The sequence below is a fragment of the Neolamprologus brichardi genome, chromosome 5 (genome assembly GCF_056152115.1).
Source record: "Neolamprologus brichardi isolate AB-2024 chromosome 5, ASM5615211v1, whole genome shotgun sequence".
NCBI classification, from domain to species: Eukaryota; Metazoa; Chordata; class Actinopteri; order Cichliformes; family Cichlidae; genus Neolamprologus; species Neolamprologus brichardi.
In genome coordinates, this window is record NC_142108.1 from 28235721 (window position 1) to 28261130 (window position 25410).

Consider the following 25410-nt stretch of genomic DNA (forward strand, 5'->3'; position numbering starts at 1 on the left):
ATGTGAATGCCCCCATTTACACGTATCTGCTCGTGGGTTTGTGTCACAGCATGACACATCCCATCACTCACCCTGGCTTTGCGCTCCCCCGTCCCCCTCCTCTGTGTCGGTCAGATTGTTAAGCATCCTGGCTCCTCTACGGTGCTCTTCTGCTGCGGAGCGATGTCACCGATCAAGCTATCGGCAGCTCTCCCCGCGCTCCACGCACTGTGATACAGCCACAGAAATTGCAGGGAAGCAGCGTGGAAAATCTGCAAGCCAGGTCCTCTTCACTCCTCTCTGCTCCTTGCTGCCCGTAGGATGCACGAAGAGAGAAAGGAGAAGAGAGAGAAGGATTTTTTTCCTTTGTAGATCCTCCTCTTGACGTCTCTTCTCCGCTGCCTTGTAAGCGTGACTCTCTCGCTCTCTCTCTGTTGCTCACTCTCTCTCTTTCTCTCAGGAGGAGGAGGAGGGAAGAGGGAAGCTGCAGGAGTTTGGTGGATGATGGAACGCCTCAGAGCTGCACGCTTGTTCTCCCTCCTTCCTTTCCTTCTCTCTCTCTCTCTTTTTCCTGCCTTTGTCACTTCTGATCTCAGTCTCACCCTATCTTAAAATACTGACTATTCCCAGCTCAGATGATGTTGCTCAGTCATTTTAGCCGCCAAACTGGTTGCATACTAAAGCAGTAGTATGATTTCTTCCATATCCATCTCCCCCCTCGCCTCTCTTTTCACATCGCACCCATGAGACAGAGAGATAGTAGCCTTGTTTTCTGTCCACACAAGAGTATTACGCATTGGATTCTCCTACTTTCAGCTTTGTAATAGCCGCCGCACTCTCTCTCTACTTCAGTGTCACATGCAAATAGATGCTCCATTTCCTACAAGGGATGAACGAGCTCTATCAAAATCCTCTGTGTGCAGTTATGCTATGCACAAAGGGTAATTTTCGCTGAAGCACATACATAGTTTCAGCAACTCTTATATGTGCACAAGAGCATACACATTCCTCCCTATCTGCTCTGCACAAATGCAGCTAAAAAGGGCATTTTTCCTTTTAGATTTTTTTCTTTTATTTCTCTCAGTGGAGAGATGCTTGGTTCCAGCTGAGAGAACCTGCATGTTGTATGGTGCCTGCAGAGCACTGAAGCCTCACTGTCAATTAAACCAGTCTCATTTTGATCCATGCAGATTTATTTTGATCTGGTACACGCTGTACTTTGAGCAGAAATGTGTGTAGTAGGAAGACACACTGCATGTGTGTGTGCGCGCGTGTTTCTTTGTGTATTCCAGTGGTTGTGATTCTACACTAGAGATATGAAAGCAATTAATCTTGGTTTTAGTCATAGTAGCGCTGATGCACAGAATGGATTTCAACAAAAAGCGAAGGAGAAAAAAATACAACTGAATGCTCAGCTTCAATGAATAAATTTATTACCAATGTCTAGAACAAAACTGGTATTGTCAAAGTACAATTACCTTGACACAGAAGCAATACCTTGAAGCTTGACAATAAATTGCATCACCGAGTTCGGTGTACAGATACATTTCTCTGTTTTTGATCATTACTACATCGTAGCCAGGAGTTTGTAACAACAGGAGACCTTGACAAAATTAAATTATAATACCAATGGAAGTAAAGCCTTTACAGAAACCTTCAGGTGTTTCAGGAGTGCCCTCAATAACTTGCTCATCTCTACTTCATTTACACTCAAACAGATTTATTAAGTAATTGCTCAAAGAATGTGGTCCATGTGCATGAAATTTTTATTTTCTTTGATTTTTCAAGTGAATGACGAGGCAGAGGTTTTCTAGGTTTTTTAAAGGGAGTGGAAGTAACTCTTGGATTATTAACGACAGGGGCATTTTTTTTTAATGTAATAATGATACTTTGCCAATGTGGGTACATGATATGACATGAACACTGATCCCACTACATCCACAATCCAGGTAAAGATCTCCAGTTCATGCATGTCTGCTATATGGAAATGTATTGTGGGACTATACTCCTGTAGACATCCAAATATCCTGTCCTGCAACACTTAACTGCTGGCCCATTTGGTCAGCAGCAACTGGCCATTACAGCTGTCTGGATGGATAGTTAACTTAATTTTGTGTTGTAGTTCACAAACATTTGTTAAATTACAGCAATGTCAGCAATTGAGTTTAATGTCTACTTAAGAATTGGATTTTTTATTATTAAGGCCAATATAGGGACACATATGGCAAATTATCATAAGCTATACACACTGTGGTATTTTGCTGTATCCACAACCACAAAACAAATTGATAATATTTATCCAATCTCAAAAATCACATACATACTTATCTATTGTTTCACACACACTTCCACATCAGTGTGTGTGTGTATATATATATATTAGGGGTGCAACAATACTCGTATCGATATTGAACCATTCGATACAGTGCTTTCAGTTCGGTACGCATATGTATCGAACAATACAAAATTTTTAATTTATTTTATCAACTTTCCTTCTGACGGTGCTGTCTGTGTTGAGCGCTCAGTGGATCTGCGCTCGACAGTGCAGCCTAGGCTGAGTAGTCGAACGCAGATCCACTGAGCGCAGGGCAAGCTAGCAAGACAGAAGTTAAGCTCTCGTTGCAACATGGCAAATTGAACCTCCCCCACCCTCATTCAGATCTGGTGTTTGGAACTATTTTGGTTTTCATGTGAAGTATGACCCTGAAGGTAAGCGCGTCATGGACAAAAGTAAAACAGTATGTTGGATGTGCCACGCAATGCTCAATTACATTGGTGGGAACTAGTGTGTTAGCGCAGTTAGCTCGTTAACGGAGATTTGCCGTGTTGTGGCGTTAACGTCATTTCAACGAGATTAACGCTGACAGCACTAGTGGGAACACAGCGAATATGACTGCACATTTACGCCGACATCATCCTAGTGCAAAGACAAGTGGAAGCAGACAAAAACAACAGCATGCATGCTACAAACTTTACCCGACTCATTTAGGCAGCCGTTAGCACATGATTCTCCTTATGGGGACCTGATATGTTTAATATGCTGCTGAGAGTACAGCCCAGAAGAAGCGTATAGTATAGCTTTTATTTTGGAAAGAGCCATTTCTCTGTAATAAACTCTCTTTCCCAAAGATGAGTGATTTCTCGATCAGATAGATTTATTTTTTTATTATTATTTTGTTGTTTCAGTAACATTAAATTTAAAAACTGTACTTTTGAGTTAAAATATATATTTATAATTTTAATAAATGACAAATTAAAAAGGCATGAACTTTTTTTTTGTATCGAAAAAATATCGAACCGTGACACCAAAGTATCGAACCGAACCGTGAATTTTGTGTATATATATATATATATATGTGTGTGTGTGTGTGTGTGTATATACACACACACACACACGCATTAAAGAAAAACAAAGATGCTTCCACTGCCCTGGCCTAGAACAGTTCTGCAGAAGTGATCCTGAAGTTTCCATAGATCTCCACCAAGACCCCATCCAGAACCTCATTCTACCCTTTACCAGCCATTAAGCTCCACACACACTGAAACATGGGAGCCATAGGAAGCAAATAAAATTTGGCGTCTCCAAGCAACTATGAGCAAAATAAATGTTAGTATCATGACATGGGCAGGAAGCTATTGGAGATAAACGTTTCTCAACTTGCAGAAGCGCAATTGAGCAACTACTAATGAGAGTGCAGGACACCTAGTAGAAAACACACTGAAGGGATACCTAGGCAACCAGAGCCTTGAAAGCAACCAACTGTTAGCTTTAAATCGGTACATGTGTGGATGCCGCTTTAGTACTTTTGAATGGACACCATCTTACCTGTTGAGAAAAGTAAAGAAAGCAACCATTGCACAAGGATCATAGTCTGTTACCACTAAGTCTTTGAACTCCAGAAAAGCAAAATCTGTGACTTTCAGCTTTGTTTCCTTGTGAGATCCTTGATTACTCTGTGTTAAATAGAGTCAATGGTAAACAAAACAGTCTACTTGACAAATGAGTTAAGGCACACCACAAAGTGCACCTACATTATCACAAGACATACTTGACTCTATAGCACCTATCCAGTGCACCCTTTTTGATGTTAGGTGGTCTGTTTAAGCTCTCATTGCTCAGTTCATGCCACAGCTCCAGTTTAAATAAACCAGGCCGAAGTGCTTCACTGCTGCAGCTGTTTACATGCAATATTTAATCAGCCCAAACTAGCACCATCCACCAAGTAGACTCATAAATGGGACAGTGTGGTGAGGTTATGAAAAGATATTACTAATCTACCTCTGTGCAGCTTTACAAGTCACCTGGGCAACATTCACTGCATTAACTCACACACTGATGTTCATGTTGGCTGACTGAAGCAAAAACATATTTGCATCAAATCAGCTGATGCTGTCAAACAGTCTGCCAAATCTCTGTAATATTTTTGATCGGGCAACAAAGTAGACATTCAGCCAACTGTAAATTTGAGTAATTCGTTGTTTTACATCACTGATGCATGTAATACTTTGTTTGCCAACACTGACCTTGAAATGGAGCTCCTCTAACTAAATTTATATTGCAGGCTCAAATGCACTAAACAGTAAATCAGTTACCGGCAATATAATTATGTATATACCTCTTCCTAATTATTTATCATTTACATAAAAAGCATTACACTAACCAGTTTGTAGAGTCCCCTGACTTTATTTTCTATTCAATTCAGTTTTATTTATATAGCATCAAATCACAAGAACAGTTGGATTGATGCACTTTATATCGTAAAAACCCTACAATGACTGCGCCAGTCACCAACACACAAAAACTAGTCTGCTGTACGGCATATAAAGACTGATACAACTTTAAACTTACTCTGATTTTATATATTGTGATATAAATATGCTAGGAATGTGCGATATGAACAAAATCTCATATCCCGATATAAGACATTTGTCGTCCTGACAACGATATACATCACAAAAATTTTACATTTTCTGTAAATTCTGTGAATCTCTGGCAACTCGACTTGCGTGAAATGTTTTCAAATTGACAGATGCACGAAGCTATACATTTTTAGACATAAGCTGTAACGGCCGCCATTTTCTTTGTGGGTATTTATTACATGGCGTGCTGCTGGGGAAAAGCATGTTCTAACGTTTGAGTCTAAGGTTTAAACTCTCTCCATACTCTTTCATGTGATTCTTGTGTAGGTAGTAGAGGAGGTTTGTAGTGTTTAAGTCTGAGGTGGGGACTGGCTTCCTTGCAGTCAGCTGACTGCAAGGTGCTCAGGTCTTGTGGCTGCGAAACAAGCTCAAACTACCACCCCTGCACTACCGTGCTTGACAGGTGGCTTGTGGTGTTTTTGCCGATTTGCTGTTTGCTTTTTGCCAAGTATGGTGCTGTGCATTAAATACAAAGGACATTGTTCCAGAAGACTTTCGGTTTGTTCAGATGCAGGTTTGAAAACCTAAGCTATGCTTCCATGTTCTTTTTAAAGAGAAAAGGCTTTTTCCTCCTTCCAAACAACACTTACAGGTCTTTTTCTAATTGTACTGTCATGAACTTGCATGCATTCAACACCTAACTAAGGCCTGTAGTGTCTGAGATGTAGCCTTTGGGGCTTTTTGTTCAATTTCTCTGAGCATTTATTGGTTTGTCCTAGGGTAGAATTTGCTGGGATGCTCACTCAGAGAGAAGAGAAGCAAACTGCCTATACTTCCACTTTGATAGAGATGGTCACACTTGCTGACGATTCATTAATCAAGCAAAACATGGCTGCTACTTAATTGCTGTGGAAGCATTAAGGGTGTACTTATATTTCCAAAAGAATAAAGAAATTGGTATCATCCATCCATCCATCCATCCATCTGCTTCCGCTTATCTGAGGCTGGGTCGTGGGGCAACAGCCTAAGCAGAGAAGCCCAGACCTCCCTCTCCCCAGCCACCTCCTCCAGCTTGTGCGGGTGAACACCAAGATATTCCCAGGCCAGCCGAGAGATATAATCTCTCCAATGTGTCCTGGGTATGCCCCGGAGCCTCCTTCTGGAGAGGCCAGCCACCCTTTGGAGGAAGCTCATTTTCGCGGCTTGTATCTGCAATCTCTCTCTTTTGGTCATTTCCCACAGCTCGTGACCATAGGTGAGGGCAGGGACATAGATTGACCGGTAAATAGAGATCTTCACTTTTACACTCAGCTTCTCTTCACCACAAAAGACCGATACAGCTTCCGCTCCCTTCTGCAGTCACTCGTGAACAAGAACCCGAGATACTTAAACTCCTCCACTTTGGCCAAGAACTCGTTGCTGACCCAGAGTGGGCACGCCACCCTTTTCAGGCTGAGGACCATGTGCGATATGACCAAAATCTCATATCCCGATATAAGAATTCTATCGTCCCGATAACGATATAAATCACAAAAATGTAACATTCTGTAAATTCTGTGAATCTCGGGCAGCTCGACTTGCGGGAAGTGTTTCCAGCTGCGCGTCGTGTAGCTGGAGTCGAGTGTTTTAACCGATGTATGAAACTATACATTTTTAGACATAAGTTGTAACGGCCGCCGTTTTCTTTGTGAGCATTTATTACACGGCGTGCTGCGGGGAAAAGCCTGCTCTAACGTTTGAGTCTAAGGTTTATTTTTTAGCACCTGGCGGTTTTTACTTTTTTACTTCTCATCTGTAAATAATCTGCATACTCTTTCACGTGATTCAGTTTATTTTGAAAAGTCTCAACAGGATCTTGAGCTTTATTGTGAAAGGTTTATGTGGAACATAAACAAGCGGACACGCGATGCTGTTATCGTCGTTGTTGCTAACCACAACGCATAAAAACAGGCGCTTGTCCGTCCGTAGTGTGGTTATATTAAATATAAGAGAAAGAGAGAACTTTAAGAAATTAATATAGCCACTACAGTGACCATCAAAACGATGAAAAAATATTGCCGTAAACAGTTTATTTTGTGACACCACGAAACAAACGATAGCGTAAAATGAAACGATAGACGTTTTTATATCATCATCCGATATATATCGTTATATCGAACAGCCCAAGCCTCAGATTTGGAGGTGCTGATTCTTATTCCCACCACTTCACATTCGGCTACGAACCGTTCCAGTGTGAGACTTTCCCAGGGAGGCTGAGGCGCGTGATCCCCCTATAGTTGTAACACACCCTCCGATCCCCCTTCTTAAAGATGCCAAATCAGAGGTACTGCCCCTGATCTCCACGCAATATTGCAGAGGCATGTCAACCAAGATAGCCCTACAACATCCAGAGCCTTCAGAAGCCCAGGGCGGACCTTTTCCACCCACACCAAGGAATTGTTTAACTGCCTCAGTGACCTCGTCCCCGGCGAAGCCAAAGTCTCATTGATGGAATTCAAATTTCCTGCGGGCACTATTCTGTGCATGTACTGCTGACTCACTCAGCCACCTAAAAACACAATCTTAAACAGCATGGCTTGCTGACAGCTTAACAGTATTTTGTCTACAAACAGGGCCTTTTATTGGATTAGCACAAACCCATACAACAATCAGACACTGCCAAAAAGAGCTCTTTAGGTATTATATGGAAGGTGCACTCAGTGAGGAACAGAGCAATACTGAGTGGATCAAAAACTACGTTACCTAAATTTGTGAGCCTTCCTCTGGGTTCTTGTGAATGTGAGGGAGTGTAAAAATTCACAAGAGCTGTGGGCATTGCAGGAAACCATCAACGTTGTAAAAAACATAAAATAAGACTCTGCAGCATCTGCGAGGTTGTGGGCAGTTCAGTAGTGTGGAAAGAAGGTGAGGGAAAATTGACAAATAAGAGGCTTTTACGCCTCTATGCAGATGTATCAGTCATACATTTTCTGAAGTTGTACTTGTTGTCTGTGCCTGATTACATGCATGTGAGATAGAAATGTGTAAATTCAATTGTGTGTATCTGCAATTTTGTTTCTCGGAGAAGCACTGCTGCTAATTAATTACCTTTAAAAAGTAAATTTCAGCCATTCTGTTTCAAAAAATCCTTTTAAAATTAGTTATTTCAAAGGGTTCAAATTAAATTATCAGTCTTTTTATGTCTTTTTTTATGTGTATCTTAAATAGATCTTTACTAAGGTCCATTCTGCTCAGAAGCCTACTAATAAAGCGGGGTAGCATGTACTCAAAATATGTTTGACGATGACAGGCCATTGTCAAAAGAAATTCAATTATATTTCCAAGCAGGGCTTCTGGCACAGTGACATTGTGTCATCAAGAACAACAACAACAAAAAATAAGTGGAAAGGATGGAAAGGAGAGGAGTGAAAGCTTGAGGTGACTAGAAGAGCACAGACCTCTACAAAATTTAAGGAGCAAATGAAAGACAAAGGAATATAACGCCTGGGAATAAAAATACATGCTCTCTGCACTAAGATTTAGAATTAGAGTACTGTACAAAGGTCTCGAGCCCCATGATGTAGAGATTTATTGAAATGTGCACAAATAAATTGAAATAGAGTCTATAAAACAGAAATAGAGTTTGTACTGTTCTAACAAGCTTGAAAGTCAATATTTTAAGTATGACCACCCTTATTCAACACTGCCTCAGCTCTCTAGTTTTCAGGAATACTTCTCCACTGAAAACTCTTCTTTGCGTATTGGCTGCTTTTTGTTCCCTCAATATGTTTTACAGAGGGCTACAGCCACTCACTACATTACATCTGTTACCACTGATTTTCAATCCAGTTGTTGTATAATTTAGAATACCTCAGCCTTTCCTTCCCATTTACTTTCAATAAGAAAGGCTTTTTGACAGGCACCCTTCTACTTCCAAATCACCTTGTTGGTGTAAAAATATTGTTATGTGCCTCTCATCCTGTGTCATCTCTGGCATTTTTTGCAGGGTTAGCTAAAGAATTTGGAAAAATTAATGCATTTTTGCAACAGGTTGCTAATAACAAAATGACTAAAGGTGCAATTTAAAATTGGTTTGAAGCTTTTTTAAGTGTAGACAAAACACTGGTTTATCTCTAAAGCCAGGTGCCTGTTTTATGCTTCAATCTGAGACATCTTTCGATTAGTAAGAAATAACACCAGCATTGTCACAATACTTTTAGCAGATTACAAAACCTCTTTTGCAGTTACCGCAAATTACCACGTTTCTTTTTGATACTACTCTTATGCCTGTATAGTTTATTCTATAAAAAGCTACAGAATGTAAACCTAAGCTTAACTACAAACAAAGTTTGGAAAATATGTGCAATGTCTTAAAGAACATTATTTTGCAAGAGGCATGTGGAAGACAATATGCTGGTCAGGTGTGACTTTCTGTCTCCACCCATACATAAATTTACATTTTGCTAAATCACATTAGGCAAGGAGTTCCTCTTTGCATTAGTGTGTTTTGAAAGGGATTTTTTTTTAATATTATATCTGCAGTTTGGCAACAAGGTTGTTTGATTCCTTTTCAAATATCATTATTGGGCGATCGTGGCTCAAGAGTTGGGAGTTCACCTTGTAATCGGAAGGTTGCTGGTTCGAGCCCCGGCTTGGACAGGCTCGGTCATTGTGTCCTTGGGCAAGACACTTCACCTGTTGCCTACTGGTGGTGGTCAGAGGGCCCGGTGGCGCCAGTGTCCGGCAGCCTCGCCTCTGTCAGTGTGCACCAGGGCAGCTGTGGCTACAATGTAGCTGCCATCACCAGTGTGTGAATGGGTGGATGACTGGTTGTGTAAAGCGCTTTGGGGTCCTTAGGCAGTAGTAAAGTGCTATACAAATACAGGCCATTATATATATGAAAACAAGATGCAAGTGGAAAATTTCAAAGTCAAAGGAATTCTTTTACTGCAAATAGATACATGAAGAGTGCATCTAAGCCTACGTTCACACTGCAGGTCTTAATGCTCAATTCCGATTTTTGATCAAATCCGATTTTATTTGTCTGGTTGTTCACACTACAAATAAAATGTGACAGCAAATGCGCTCTAGTGTAAACGGTTCACGGCCCTCAAAGTGGCTTGCATGCGCAAAAGAAGACGTCACACACAACGCGCTCTGTTTACGGAAGTAAAAATGGCGGCTACAGAGCTAGTAGGTGTTGTTGCAGCAGTCTATTAATTTCTGCGCAGTCGTAACTGACAGAATTTTGACAAATTAATTAGAGAAAGAAGGACACAGAAAAAAGAGAGCCCGTGCTTTAACAATGGCCTTGTTTGGAGCAGTGGCTGCTACCTCCGTGCAGAGGTATATATGGACACGGAGTCGGAACCAGGAGTGGTGGGGTTGGTTTGTGTTCTCCGGCGCTGATAATTGGCGTCTGTCTTGTGTCAGTGACGTAAAAGACGGATTTAATGCGACATGACCATTCAAACACCAGTCGCTTTCTAAAACATCAGATATATCGGATTCAGTACCACATACGAAAGTAACCTAGGTTGGATTTGAAAATATCGGATTTGTGCCGTTCAAACTGTCATACCATGATCGGATATGGGTCGCATAGAGTCAAAAAAGTCTGATTTAATGCGCTTTCACCTGCAGTGTGAACGTAGCCTAAGGGATTTCCACATACTTCTATACATTTTTGATAGACCCTCGAGTTCTGCTTATTCTGAGCTTGTATGTCCCAAACCTCCACTGGATGAGGATTAGATAAATACAATTATATACCAAAAAAATATCAGAATGGTGTATGTCACACACTGAAGACAAAAGTTGCAGTACTCTGTGTGGTCCCTACATCAAGTCAGTTCAGTTACTGGCCACTAGAAAAGCACTCAAACTGCCACACTTTTCTCACTGTAATACTCAATACTGCACTACACAAGCTGCTATGCTTGTTATAGGATGAGATAAAGTCAGAAGACGACCAGTTCCAACTTGCAGTATCACTAGCTGTGCCTTGTCTTCTCATGTGTTCTGGCTGTCTTGGATGACTGCCAGATCATTATGGTCTATCTGGGCACCTCCAGAGATTGACAAGGGCATTCAGCATTTTACAGCATCTGGCACCCACAAAAACAAAAGCTCTGGACCTGGTCCACTACTTGAATTGGGAACATAACAAAAGACACTCTGACAAAACCAAGGAAATTCTCAGGAAGCTTGAAACATGGTTCTTTTCTTTCCAAATGTAAAATGGAAGCTCAAAAATGAAACAACATTCATAATATTCTCTTTGAATTCTTTTAGTGTGTGAAATTGAATAATATTTTCAGCGAGACCAGGCACTTATGCTTAAATAATGCAATACAGAGACTTTCTTTATCTGTCAAAAATCTTGGCCTGAAAAGGCTCAGTCAGCATCAGCACTGGACACATCAAAGTCACCATTCTGATCCTTAGAATTATGATGTTTGTAACAAGTTGACGCTTGGTTAATAAAAACATTGCATCGAGTTAATGTTTTTACAGTAATATTATATGTGTTGAATCCAAAGTTATTCAACCAAAAACAACCCACATATGTCAAAGTCAAATCTTTACTGGATGCTGATTGCCATCAGTCTAATTAAAGCTGCATGGTGATAAATAATGCATTATCTGCGGTACATTGAAAATGAAATATGCAAACATTAAAATGACTCCTATAAACAACGTGGATATTTACACAGAGTGTTATTGCAGGACCTTGGTGAAACAATTTGAGAATGCAGTCTGTTATCACAATACTGTAGCACATTAGATTTCCCTTGTGTCTTATTCCCTCTCTCAACTGTAAATCTGATCAGACTCTGCTCAAAGCAGTCTAATATCCTCCTACAGCACACCGGAGGACAAACAAACAAAAAAAGCTGCATGCAGCACAACAGCTTATATCGTACACAGCAATCAGTTTATTCGCATGAAATTGTGTTTGGATGGATTCAAGAAAATTACACTGTAACTATTTGAGTTTTGCCCCAGAATCCTAGGAGATGATTTACAGTGGGCTATAGATGATAATGGATATAAGACAGAGGAAAGGGTGGATAGATTCGGTCTACTACTGTCCATCACTTTACCTGGTGCTCTTTACAGTATCCCCTCCCCTCTCCTTCCTTTAGAAAAAACAAAAACAAAAAAAACTTTGTCCTTTACAAACAAATCTAATCATAGCTTTGTACTTTGTGAAGGGCGGTTTCTGCAGAATGAAAGTACACCCACTGTCATTATCAAATATAAGCTGGAAACAAAGAGGGGGGCAAAAATCAATTCAGCTCAACTACCTTTCAACCCTTTCTCACACACACACACACACACACACACACTTTGATTAAATATTGTCATATTATGTGACCATAGGACGTGTTGTCCAAGGCTGAGAGGCTACATGTGCATGTTGTCAGAGATTTGTTAAGTGTTGAAAGCTCCGGGGCATACAGAACCTCTTGGCCCTCAGAGGGGTTGTAAAGTAATTAATCTAAGAATAGCCGGGGCAGTCCTGAGAAACGAGCCCCCGCATCTGACAAGGCTTTGATAGTGAGACAGGCATCTGAAGATGTAAGCGAGATTCTTGTAGCCTTGGCAGGAAGTACGAGGGGATCAAAGTGGTCCGGCAATGTTACGACACTTTTGTTTGCTCTAAACATGTTTATCTGATGAAGCCTGCCAGCCGATCTCAGAGTGTTGTCTTTCTAATCGCCTAATCCTTTCACAGCAGCCTCTGGCTCTCAGGGAAAAACACTGAAAAATACTGAGGTCATCAACACTCTGTATACAGAGGACATTAAAGTTAATTTAGTCTGTATGCATAAATATGCACTGATATTTACTTGTAGTTGGATAAACATAAATGAACGAGATGTTTAAATTCTTGCATATCTTGAGAATACTTCAATGATGATGAAATTGTTGATAAATCTAAGCTATTCCTTCTAACAGGAACTTGCGTTTAATCCCAAATAAACCAAGTGACAGTGATGCTGATCTATAATGGTCAGATGCTTTGAATCATTCATACGTTAGCATCAGTTGTGTTACGATGTACTAAGACATCATAAGACATCATTGCTATGCCCAACACTTAATATTATGGCAGTACTGTTATGCTGATTCCACCGCTGTTGAAGATATTGTAGCATATATAAGTAGCTGATCCTTTGTATGTGTGCGAGAGAGCGAAGGAAGACTGACATCTTCCCACATTAAAAAGGTGAGCTTGACAGGACTATTGAGCTGTGGCGGTAGGCAGTCCATGCTGGAACCTCTGAAGTGTTAGATAAAGACGTAGCAGGAGGAAAAGCAGTGGTGAGATGCACCTTGTACAGGGAAAAAAAAGGCAGACAATAGTGGATAAGACGCTCTGAGAGAGCAGAGATATATTTTAAGCGTCTGGGATTACATCTCTTGTGTGTGTAGAGCACCATAGCTTTACTGCATCCATACATCCACCAGCACTGCATTAACTCAGCCTCTTTTTTCTATTTATTCCATTAAAGCCACTGAGGAGGTGGAGGAGCAGGAGGAAGGAAGCTGTGACCCAGTTTTATTTTCTCTAAAGAAAAGAGATGGAGCAACAGAGAGAGAAAAATGAAGTGAGAGAAGACGACAAAGAGGAGGAGTGGGGAACACTGGCCTGAATGAGAACAGAAAGTAATGAGGGCCTCATTTACAAACATGGCTCTCCATATTTTGTCCTCCCCACTGTGATCAGTGTCAGTGTGGTCAAACAAAAATACAGAGGCAATCAACTCTTTGGTTAATTTGCACATAACTTTGCTTCTGTTATAGGTTTTGCATGCAATGTGTCATGAAATGCAGGATTATGACCCAAATGCAGACTAAACACAGACTGAATAAACTGAAAACACACCTTTAATTGGAAGGTGGAAAAATTCAAAATGAATTCATAAAGCCCTTTAGAAGTAACCTGACAAAGGCTAAACACTAGTAATTGGTCAAACCGCACCGATGCTTCCGAACGTTGGGAAATCCTGGAAGCGCTTAGAGAAGCACGTATCGACTCTTGTGTTTTCAAGTGTTGTCACTGATGTTCGACGTCTCGCTGGTTCAGGAAGTGGTTCGAGTACTGGCACAATTTATGAATACACATCTATTGCAATCGATCAACTCTGTAGCTTACTGTTGTCAATTTGTTGGTGTGAGTGACACAACTGCATTTTGTTATCAACTATAATAATGCAATTGACAGAACTAATACTAATACTAGTTCTGTCAATAATAATAGTATAATACCATAATCTATTATTCCTATACTACAATATAAAAAAGACTGACTAGTGACCAGAAAGAAGGACCTGGATGAGACCTTGGTATTAATGATTATCAAAGACAAATAGCCTGTCAGCATATTGGAGGGCACAGGATATAAGGAATTTGTGTCAAAACTGGATCGAACCTGTTTTTTTTTGTGTGTGTTTTTTGTTTTTGTTTTTTTACATTTTCTTCCCATCCTTTAGGCTGTGAAGGCAGTGGCTGTGGGAAAAAATTCCAGGTTGAGAAAAGGAAAGCCAATGTAAAAACAATTAAGGTAACAGTAGATATGTGGACATCCATTAACATGGATGCCTGGTTGTGATCTGCCATTCTGTGGATGGGAAACATTCCAGTATCCAGTCAGCTTTAATGGACACACATAGAAATAAATTTAGCTTGTGTGATCCCTCAGGGAGAAATGGGGAATAACATCACACGTGCCTTGTAACTGATGGAGCATCCAATATAACTGCCTGTGGTAGGGGACTGCAGCTCCATCTGTATTGCCCATATTCTAAACTTCACTGTAAAAAAGGACCCCAGTGATACCATTATTAAATATGCTAAGTAGATCCTCCAGGAGGAGGCAAAACATGCAACAATCACACTGGCAAGGGAATATGGGAAGCACCTCATCAGGCTCCTAAGGGAAAAGCTCGTAAAAAAAAGAAAAGAAAAAAATGAAGTCAAGAAAAATTTGGCAGAACTTGTGAAGCCATGTCAGGGTTTCTCCTGCTCATTCACATGAAAGGGGTGATCTTGGCAGCATCTAACCAATGTAAAAGGGTCTTTTTCACAGGTCATATGATTTTTGATGATCTTTAAAATCTTAAAAAAATCTAACAGTAAATGCAATATGGTTACAAAAAGGACAAATGGAAGGCTGCAGCAAATCTTTAATCTGGTGATTTAGCCCACAGAGCGATAAAATAAACATTTTAGTTGCAGATCATTTTTTCTGTATACCCGAGTGCACTCCCAGTACTCCTGTTTACTTTTTAGGTGATGGCTGCACATTAGACCATCAAATTTAAACCATATCAATTTAAATATTTAAAGTTACTGTCCCAAGGCCTGATAAAATTAATTTTATTGATTGAACAGGTATTATTGATGCTCATTCTGTGGTCCAGTAGTTGCAGTTCCAGCAGTGTAATAGAGACTAAACAGCACATCAGAATCAAATATAGCAACAACATTTTATACAGCTTCTAAATCACCAAATGAAAACACGCACGTGGTACTTTTAGGTGCAGTTTAACAACTTGGACATAATAGGTTCTTTCCGCCATCATTCCAAAATCCTGCTTCACACTAAACGCCACATCCAACACAAGCAGACTGACAGTTTAAATAGACAGATTAGGTAATCAGGGCGAGGCAAAACAAGGCACAGGTGAATAGAATCAAAGTAACAGAACGGGGAGGGGGTAACTAAATACAAGGCAAGACAGAGTAACAGAGTAAAGAGTAAATCAACATGCTGGTGCATCGTGTTAAAAACACCAAGGTACTGTAGGCATGTCTTCTGTGGAGCAATATGCTGTCTTGTAAGCTGCTTTAGAGCAGAGAACATCTGTTTGTCAGAGAGGAGACACTTGACTGAGAAGGGACGGGGGCGATTTATCCAGTGTAAGATATATTGATGTTTAGTTCAGTCTCCACAGAATCATGATCAGAGGGATTATCTTTAGTGAGGAGTTGGCAGCTACATTTGGTAAATTTCTCTAAATTAAATGCAGTGGTTGGGCGAAAACACAGAAAGTGAAAATAGTACGAAAATCCCCTCTTTAAATCCATTTTTTTCTGATTTGTTTTCTGGACTACCCCCTATTCCATAAAAGCATGGATACATCCTGCCTTAATGAACACTTCAGGTTGATGGTGGTCGTAGGTTAACAGTGGGGGCTTTTCTTGGTACACTTCTTGGAGATCCTCAGAACCAACTGAGCATTGATCAAATGTCACAGTCTGTCTAAGTGTTGTTCCTGTCCATGTCCACCCTTTTATGACCACAGTGTACACATCTTCTGATGGCTGCTTCCCTAACAGTAAGTTCTCAAATGGTCTCAAAAGTCATCAGAATTCTATCCAATAAAGTACCTCTGGGAAGCAGTGGAACAAGAGATCCGTATCATGTATGTGCTGCTGATGAATCTGCAGTAACTGTGTGATGCCATCTTATCAACGTGGACCAAAAACTTTGTTTCTAGCACGTTGTCGAATTTGTGCCATGAGCAATTAAGGCAGGAAAGCAAAAGGGGTCCAGTACAACCAGGTACAACCAATGTCTACTTAATAAAGTGACCAATGAGTTTATAGGGACACTTGCTTGTTGCTCTTTAGTAGGTGGTAATATCACTGCCTTTTGCAAATTCTTACATCTATACATTGAGAAACAGTATTAAATTGAGACTGTCATTTACTGAGCCATAAATACCTAACTTCACTTCAAAGATTCTCTCTGGCATTGTAAGATCATTAAGAAGTACCATTTTCAGGTAAATATAGCAAATTTATAAATTATGTTTTCACTACATGTAAACTCAACATGCTTAACTAACAGGGTTTATATTATTTGAAAATCTTTCAATTTTATGTCTTTTCACTTACATTTATAAAATATACAAAGAAAACCTCTGCTGAGATTTGATTTATCAAACAAGGCTATTTTTCAATAAAGACAAATTAGGAAGATTTCCTTAAAAATGTAATTTTCCCCAAAGTATTAAGTAAAATCAAAACTGAAAAAACCTTAGACATAGACAGAATTTTCAATAATGTAAAACAATGAAAGGTGGGAAACTAAACAAAACAACAGTATATATTTTGTACACATCACTGATAATGGTCAGAGTACAATATCAAAGGTTTCATACTTTCCAACCCAGCTGCTACATGCAGAACAAAGAGAAGTTTTCCCACACAACATGTACACTCTCTTTAATAATTCTGAATGCTCTAATTAATCCCCACAGTAACTCCATTTGAAGCTAAATAAGCACTAAAACAAGGCCAAAGGGACAGTGTGAGCCTTTTGTCTGCCAGAAATGTGCAAAGCAAATCCTAATGCTGCTTCATGCCTGCTGGATCTGAAAGTATAGCTGCCCTTAAAAACTTCCTAAGCTGCTTGACTAATTATTTCTACAACGGCTCACCACATAGGTATGTTTGCATTCAGTGGTAGATGTGGTAAAGTATATATCAATTAAAACATAGTGGTGGATTCACTGCAAGCAACAGATGTGTTTTGTGGTTGAGGAGAGGTTTTTTGTGTTTGTTTTGTGTCATATGCAGTCAAAAATAATTATATATAATAGTATCCAGCCGTACATGTTTAGCCACCAGGTGCGGCTGCAGCCTGGTTTATGATGCACTATTTCTCATAAAGGGCCACGGGATATGAGCTCCAGATTAGGTGAGCTCACAAAAGGCCATCGTTAATCAACCAGCTGTACAAACTTGGGGCACACACAAGCAGGTCAGCAATTAAGAGAGAATATATTTTATAACCAGAACTAAGAAAATGTAGCTCATTCTGCAAAATAAATTATTTTGTGGAATGTAAAACTAAAAGTGTATACTTTTATAGAGTTTATTAAAAGAGGGGTCATGCCTGCGTTATCCCTTTAAATATGCATCCTTCTTTTCCTTCTCTAGTCTGTTTAAAAAGAAAGGGGGAAAAAAAATCACAGTGTTCCTCGAAAAAGATCACCTCATTACAGTTTCCACATTATGCAATCTGATGTCAATTTTATGCTACATTGACCTTTGTTGCTATTTCTGTCTGCTCTGCTACACTACACAGATAGATAGGCTAGTTGATACTAAATTACATTTTCACCAGAAATTCTGGGAGCGTGTGTGGAGTGTGGGTGTGGGGTAGGCAGTCAGGCACTGAATAGGTGGTACATTACGTTCTCTATTCTAACCACCAATCTGCAGACAGTCTGCATCAAGTGTGGACACATGAACTTCATTATTAGGCTGGTACTCAGCAGCTATATGAGGTTAACATTCAAACAGCCAGAAAATGCATAATGCATAATATGCAATACATGACCACTCAAGAATTCTTAGTCATGGCAGAATATTACAGTGACGTAAACTGTCAGCAACACTAGTAAGATACCCCCTGTCTTGTGTCTCTGTTAAAAATATGAGCTGATACTGAAATAGCCCTTTGAAGACTGTCACTTTTATCCAGGGTACATACAGTCTTCACGGTAGATTCAAGCGTGTAAAAGAAACAGCAAGTTGACAAGTACACCAAAAATGACCACTGGGAGCAGTGGACTTGAACTCTTCTCAGTTACTATTCTTTCTAATCATATTTTCATGCATCTGTGGCATCTTTGATTTCTTTTTTTCTACACTCTTTTGAAAAATGAAATTACCAGAGGTTAGTGAACTAAGGTTCATGTAGTTCTTTTGTTTGATGTTTCTTTGCCTCCTGCTTGGACAACACATGAAACAGTCTTTTGCCTAGGCTGACTTCTTTTGGGTCGGCAGGTGCTCTCCCTGTTCTGCTGTAATCCATGCTGTGCTGTCCTTCTCACATGCAATGAGTGTGTCATTTCTCCACTTTGGCTTCTTTGGGAGATCTATGGCAATGGTAGGGAACTGTAAAGGCTAGAAAGTCTCCAAAAATAAACTAATCCTGCTCACACATCACATATATATAGGAAGCAAAGACTATTTAAAGCTTTATGTGATAGCTCAGTTAAAGAGGGATATGGGTCATACTGCAGAAAACGGTTTTACAAAACAAGAGGATTTTAAATTTCTCCTTGAACACAGCTCTTGATTACATTATGTTTCTGTTAGTCAATTAAGTGAGTTGTGATAGTAGAAGGCAATGTTTTGAATTTTCCTTACAACAGAAAAAAGACAGGATAAAATATGATCTTTTTTTAATGTTATAATCACATAATACTGACAATGACACACTATTTTGACAAATTTGTTCAATGTTTAATGGAAATAGAATTACCCGCTGTTTGTTGGAGGAAGTCATGGGTTACAGTGGTATGTAAACCTATTGAGTGGATGATCAAAAAATATGATCATCATCTATCACTTATTATTACGGAGTTTAAAAAGATGCAAAATACAAGTTACCCCCATTTTTATTGGCTTGTTTGTGAATTTTAGAATACATCAAGACTCTTACACTGAATCTACATTGAAATCTAATGGCTTTATAATAAACATAAATTTATAAACATTTTTACAAAGAAAAAAAAGTCAAAAACAGCCAAGGCTGCCACCCCTAACCAAATTGGAAGGTCGACTGCGCTCATAAGGCTCTCCAATACTGACTCGCCATGCAACACCTGCGCATGGCACAGTCTTCAGTCTTTACTAGTAATGTCTGCTTCGTTCAAACTTTTCAGTTACTGGCCCATCACACACATAGACAATTAAAACTGTGGCAATTGATTTTATTATATCAATGTTTAAAATGACAACGTGAAAACAACGTGACCCTTAAAGCAGCAAATCCATAGCAATTCTCCACTGTGAAGCTCCATGGACCACTGAGGAAAGGCGTCCATAATTAGTTGGCAATCATGATTGGATCAATTGACATCTCTGGCTTTTGATAGGTGACAATGTCCAATTCTGAGTGGATAATGGAGAGGTAATCTGCCCTGAGGTAGATCCCCATCACTACAGACACCCCTCCAACCCCGACTCTGTTAACAACAGATAATGAGATTATAGCTTGTCCCAGGGCTGATAGAATTAAGACTGCATCAAGGACATGGATCATTTTATGTTATAGTGTGCCATTGGAGTCCACTGATATCGATGAGGTAATGTCAAACATTTTTTTTGGAGAACGCATAGAGAGAAATATTATATAAAATCACTTGTGAAATGTTTAAATATTTATCTTTCAGTTGCATAAGAATAAAAAAGCCACAAACACTTGCACTGTACTTAAGGACAGGATGAAAGATAGTAATGTCTTCTATGTGAGACAAAGAGGTATGTACTATGTAAAAGATTTAACCCAATCCCTGCTTGTCGGGGCCTGGAGCCTGGGGCTCGCTCGGGCCACTTCGGGGGTGGGGTGCCCTCGGCGTCTCGGCATGGGGCTCGGTCACTCTGGCACAGCTGGCTGCCAGCAGAGCTCACCCCCCCGGCCTCTGCTCCGCGGCTGCTGAGTGACCCCTCATCTGGGACTCTCGTCAGCTCTTTCGGGATAGTGGCGCGGCTGCCCCTGTGTTGGTCTTCCTTGGTCTCTTGTGTTCTGAGGGCCTCTGGATGTCTAGAGTTTTGATCTCCTCCATACCTGCTTGATGCCCTGGTGGACGGGGCTGTGGCTCCCCCACACCCTCTAGCAGATCATTACATGAAGGAACCTTTTAAAAACAAGCGCGCTCATGCTCACAGGTGTACACACGGGTGCTCACACACACAAACTACACCCTTTTTGGCTCCTACCTCAAAGCACACTGTGTGCTGTCGATCTTACGTGCTGCACAATAATGTTTAATATTTAGTATTTACAGTTATATTCCCATAGATCATCGTGATGTTGTTTATTATGTTGCTCTCGTTTTCTTCTGCTTGTTTTCTTTTTTCATTCTCAACAGGTGAAATTAAAAAAGTATCTACTGTTATCTAGTTTATTGTGATGGTGTTGTTTTTATTATGTTGCTCTTTGTTTTCTCTTCTGGTTTTTTATCTCCATACAGGTGATCCAGGTGTTTTGTTGGTTTTTCTTTTTTTTCTTCCCCCCTTTCTCACCATCTCTTCTGCCCTCTATTTGTCTTTCTCTCCCTCTCTTTCTTTCATTCTTTCTCCCTGTCCTATCCCCCAGTCATGTCTGTTCTGTCTTTAAAAAACAAAAATAAAATGAATATATAATTATAATAAAGGTCAATCAAATGGACCAATATGGCAAGGCCATGATGATCTACTTAGTAAAGTAAATCCACTTGGCATCTTTCCTGGCCTTCAGACAACAATTCTGATGTCTAAAGATCCAAACGGGACAGGCAAAAAAAAAAAGAAGAAAAGAAAGATTTAACCTGATCCTCTTCTAGCTGCCCTCTGTCCTGACCACATGGATACGCTTCTGGTCTTGCAGCTCCTGAGCTAAAGTGGTCCTCTGTAAAGAGCTTATTTTAATATAATAGATAGATTCTCACATTCTGACACTCATGTTCAGTGAATGTCAAAGACAGCATGTCATATTCATCACTTTTGGTATTGCCATATTCCGATTAGCTGTATGCACACACGCAAACACCATTATACGCATTATAGACTGTATAAAATCAAAGTGCATATAAACAATTGACCTCATCATAATGAAACATTTCTTCATATAAACACAACTACTGGCTTAGTTTTGAATGAGTGGACAATGAGTGTATGGTAAGTTGCAGTAAGATTTGTTCTGTGAAACTCATTTCTAAACAATTTAAATCCCTGTCAGCTGCAGGGGACAAAACCTGCACAAAACTCCATCATCCATCACTATTATATCTGCAGCCTAAAGCTGTAAATTCACAGTGTGGTCTTGTTAAATTTTCTGGGATCTGCGATCTCATAGAAAAATGACACACGTAACGAAAACTGAAATGGAGCAAGAGACACCCGAGGAATTTGTGTTTTACATCAAGTGTAGTGAAGTGAAGTGAAGTACATTTACAAATTAAAGCTTCTTGCTGATAAAGTGATGCCAAAGTTTTCACAGGCAGGGTGTAGATCCAGCCAGAGCTAACTGAGAATATCTGCTTCTGAATCTAAATGCTAGAATTTTAACTGCCCACTGGAGCAGGAAGCAGAAAGGCATTAAATTCCCTTCTGTTGATTAACTCTGGCATCTTTGGAAGACGCACACATACACACACACACACACACACACACACACACACACACACACACACACACACACACACACACACACACACACACACACACAGCGAGTCCATCTACAGCACATCTTACCCACTTGCCTCAGAGTTATTGGACATCTAGAATGGAGGAGAAGGAATTTCTCTAGCTCTGCTCTTGTGACTTTGTAATTTACTGCAAAGATTTCCAGAAAACAGAACGTGAAACAGTGCAGTATCCTGTGCAGCTGTCATCTGTCTCAAGAGGTTGTTTTGCTGTTTGGCTGACTGAATACTTTGCCACTTGCATTTAAGTTGATCTGTCTCATTCACACATTGTAATAACTTGAAAGATTTAACTTGCATAAATATCTTCAAGGCTGCAAAGAACAACAACTTTATATTTTACATGATATGAAACATTCAAGATGTTTTCTTTTTATTCTGTTAGTTGGGGTTTGATTAAGAGAGGACCCAAATGCAGAGGCATGTGAAGTGAGCAAAAGACGAACCTATATTGGTGGTTACAAAAATATAACCTAAAAAAATATACAAAGCCAGGACAAATGTACATTATATGAACCCAGGAAAATGACAGATAATTAGTCAAGATATTTAGTTTGCTATAATGAATTGTAGTTAATACACTATGTCATATTTTAAAGGCTGAAATATCAAATATCTGGCTGCTTTAGTGATCAAAATACTAATTATCCAATATTACAACCAATCTATAGATCAAATTATATTTCTCGCTCTAGTTTGAAGTTTGATATGACTGCCTTTTTCAACTGATGGCTTTTCGCATGTAGTGACATGATGCATGGAGTCAAGAGAGCAGAAGATTTTTTGGAATTTCAGGCTACTCTGTTCAAATCTCCCCTGTGGCGGGCACACTAATGAGCACGCTGCAAGCAAGAAGCCATCAACGTATGAAGAGGTAGGTTCAGTTTAGTTTTCGTGTTTTAGCACCAAAATGTCCAAAATAATGCTACCAAAGAGGTTATGCTTTCAGCACAGCTCATTTGCCTGCATGTAGATGCCGAGATATCGTAAAATGTGCCACTATGTTTGCATGAATCTTTGTGTATGGAGAAATTTGTTTTTGTTGCACATCAGCTAAAAGTGCAAACCTAAAACATTTAAACTGATAACAGAGTGAAACGTATCACTGCCACATGCATCCATCCTCGTTTAAATCTATGAATGTTGAATACAGACCCAATCTAAATGATTCTGAATGTTATTTAAGTTGCATTCTCAAATGCAGGAGGAATATTCAGCAGCCTCAGATTTAAGATGAAAAATCAAAGACAACCAGAACAACTACCAGTCTTTGAGTCATTATCCAAAAAAGTAATACACAACATATTACTTTTTAGAAAGCAATGCATTAGATTGCCGTATAACTACTTTTATAAACCAAACCTTCATCCTAGTTGGTGCATTACTTTTGTTACATCTGTAGTTACTGGTCTGGGTTACATGTTGCAATGTTTACCATTTTCAAACTTAAGTCTGCTGACTGTGGCGCAAATATACAAATATCCAATTTTTTTATAAACATATTCACCCATCAAGCAGCTAAATTAAGAACTTCTGTAATACAAGTAAAACGAGTCTTCATTTAGTAACTGTTATGGATTACTGAATTTTCTACAGTAATGCTTTATATGACTGAAATAATAATAATATACAGTTACAAAGTAACAAAGTAAAGCATTACACCCAGCACAACCGCAGGTTGTATTTGCACTCATTTTTCTAGACCTTCCCCAAACCCAGAAAAATTGTATAATACATAAAAATATTTTTTTTTATATCACTGAACAATTGAAAACATTTCTGTGTTTAGCCTGCAGCAGCATTTGCTGTAAAAATAACTATGGATAACTGAGAAGGGACCCTTACACACCACACTTAATTAAATGATGATTGGATGTCAAAGATCAGAACGTGCAATGCACTGCTAACAGCTAAAAACCCAAGAGTTACATCTCAGTCTTTATGGACCTCAGTTAGTATGCTGAATGTGAAAGTTCATAACAAAGAATGGCTCGGTATATGGCTTGGACAAAGTTATGGCTTAGTTCAGCAGTTCTCAACCCCCCAGCCACGGACCGGTTCATGAGTCGTTTGGTACCAGGATGCGAGAGTTAAGGCTCAGGTGTGAAATTTATGGTTTTCAGGGTTTTATGGTTTTTATTGTTAACTCTGTTTCCCTGGGTCTTTTCCCGTGTGTTATGAATAAATCTTCTTTTTTTGGCACTGGTACTGGCTTTATTTTGTTGCATTTATCTGCAACACCTTAAAGGCCGGTCCATGAAAATATTGTCGGACAAAAACCGGTCTGTGGCTTAGTTGGTTCTCTGCACAGCAAAAGCCCCTGCTCTCTAAAAAGAATATTGCAAAAGGACATATGTGTGCATCTGAACAAACCACAAAACATCTGGAACGATATCCTTTGGACAAAAGAGACCAAAGTGTTTGACCATAATGCGCATCACTACAATTGGTGCTGTACATCCTGGCCAAGCTTGTCCAACAACTAAAACTGTATCAGGCAAAGGTAAAATAACCCCAAACACAGAAAAGCTGAAAAAGAAAAGAAATAAGCTACTGTTGTGACGCTGTCTCACTCCAGATCTAAACCTGATTTAAATGCTGTTACAGGATCATAAGAGAGCTGTCCACGAATGAGTCCCAGCAAACCTCAATGAACTGAGGCAACACTGTAAAGAAGAGTAGGTAAAAATTCTCAATGTGAGAGACTGATAAAGTCATACAGAAAATTATTATATCAGGTTATTGCTGCTAAAGATGCCTCTAGAAGCTTTTGAATCATGGGGTATACATAGTTTTTCCACAGGTCTGCATACAGTCCTGTGAAAATGAGTATCAATAAATTAAAAAGAGATGCCGAGACAGACAGAAATTAATTCTTTAGAGATTCTAGATTTGAATAGTACTTTGGGTGTAAACTAAACATTTATCTTTATCTCGTTATAACAGATAATTTCTAGCTTTGATTAAAAGAAACAAACACATTTTTTTGAATCTGTTGGAATTAATGTGTTTTAATTTAAGTCTACCATTATCTCCTCAAAAGCCCATTGAACTCCAAATGCCACAATCTAAGGAAATATTACACAGTGAGATATACTGAAAAACAGCAATTCAATAAGTCTTACAGTAGCCGAAACCCCAGTCGGAGTGCCTCTAGGTAGCTTTTTTCAATTTTTTCAAGTAGCACATACAAGCTTTAAAGCAGCCTCAAGGAGAGAAGCAGCATCTCAAACAAACCTGAAGTGAGCTGGAGTGAAAGTGACACAGTGAGGTCAGTGTGTGCCCTGTGGTGTCACCTGTTCCCACCTGACACACAAACTGGTACAAGCTCAGAAACCAGCTGCTGAGTCAGCTGGGAAGGCGAGTAGTGAGA

The 25410-nt window shown here is 39.6% G+C and overlaps 1 protein-coding gene across 5 annotated transcripts in view; it reads right to left on the reverse strand.

The window, feature by feature from the left end:
- Window positions 1-25410, reverse strand: part of slc12a5a (solute carrier family 12 member 5a) — a 175434-nt gene that overhangs the window by 105081 nt on the left and 44943 nt on the right. Inside the window, exon 1 of one of the 5 annotated variants that reach the window (XM_087840969.1) lies at window positions 72-867. The exons of the other annotated variants lie outside the window; for them this stretch is intronic. Within the exon in view, the coding sequence (XP_087697095.1) occupies window positions 72-126 (55 nt within the window). The 5' untranslated portion in view covers window positions 127-867. Of the gene's footprint in view, window positions 1-71; window positions 868-25410 lie in introns of those variants that run through there. 5 annotated transcript variants of the gene reach the window in all.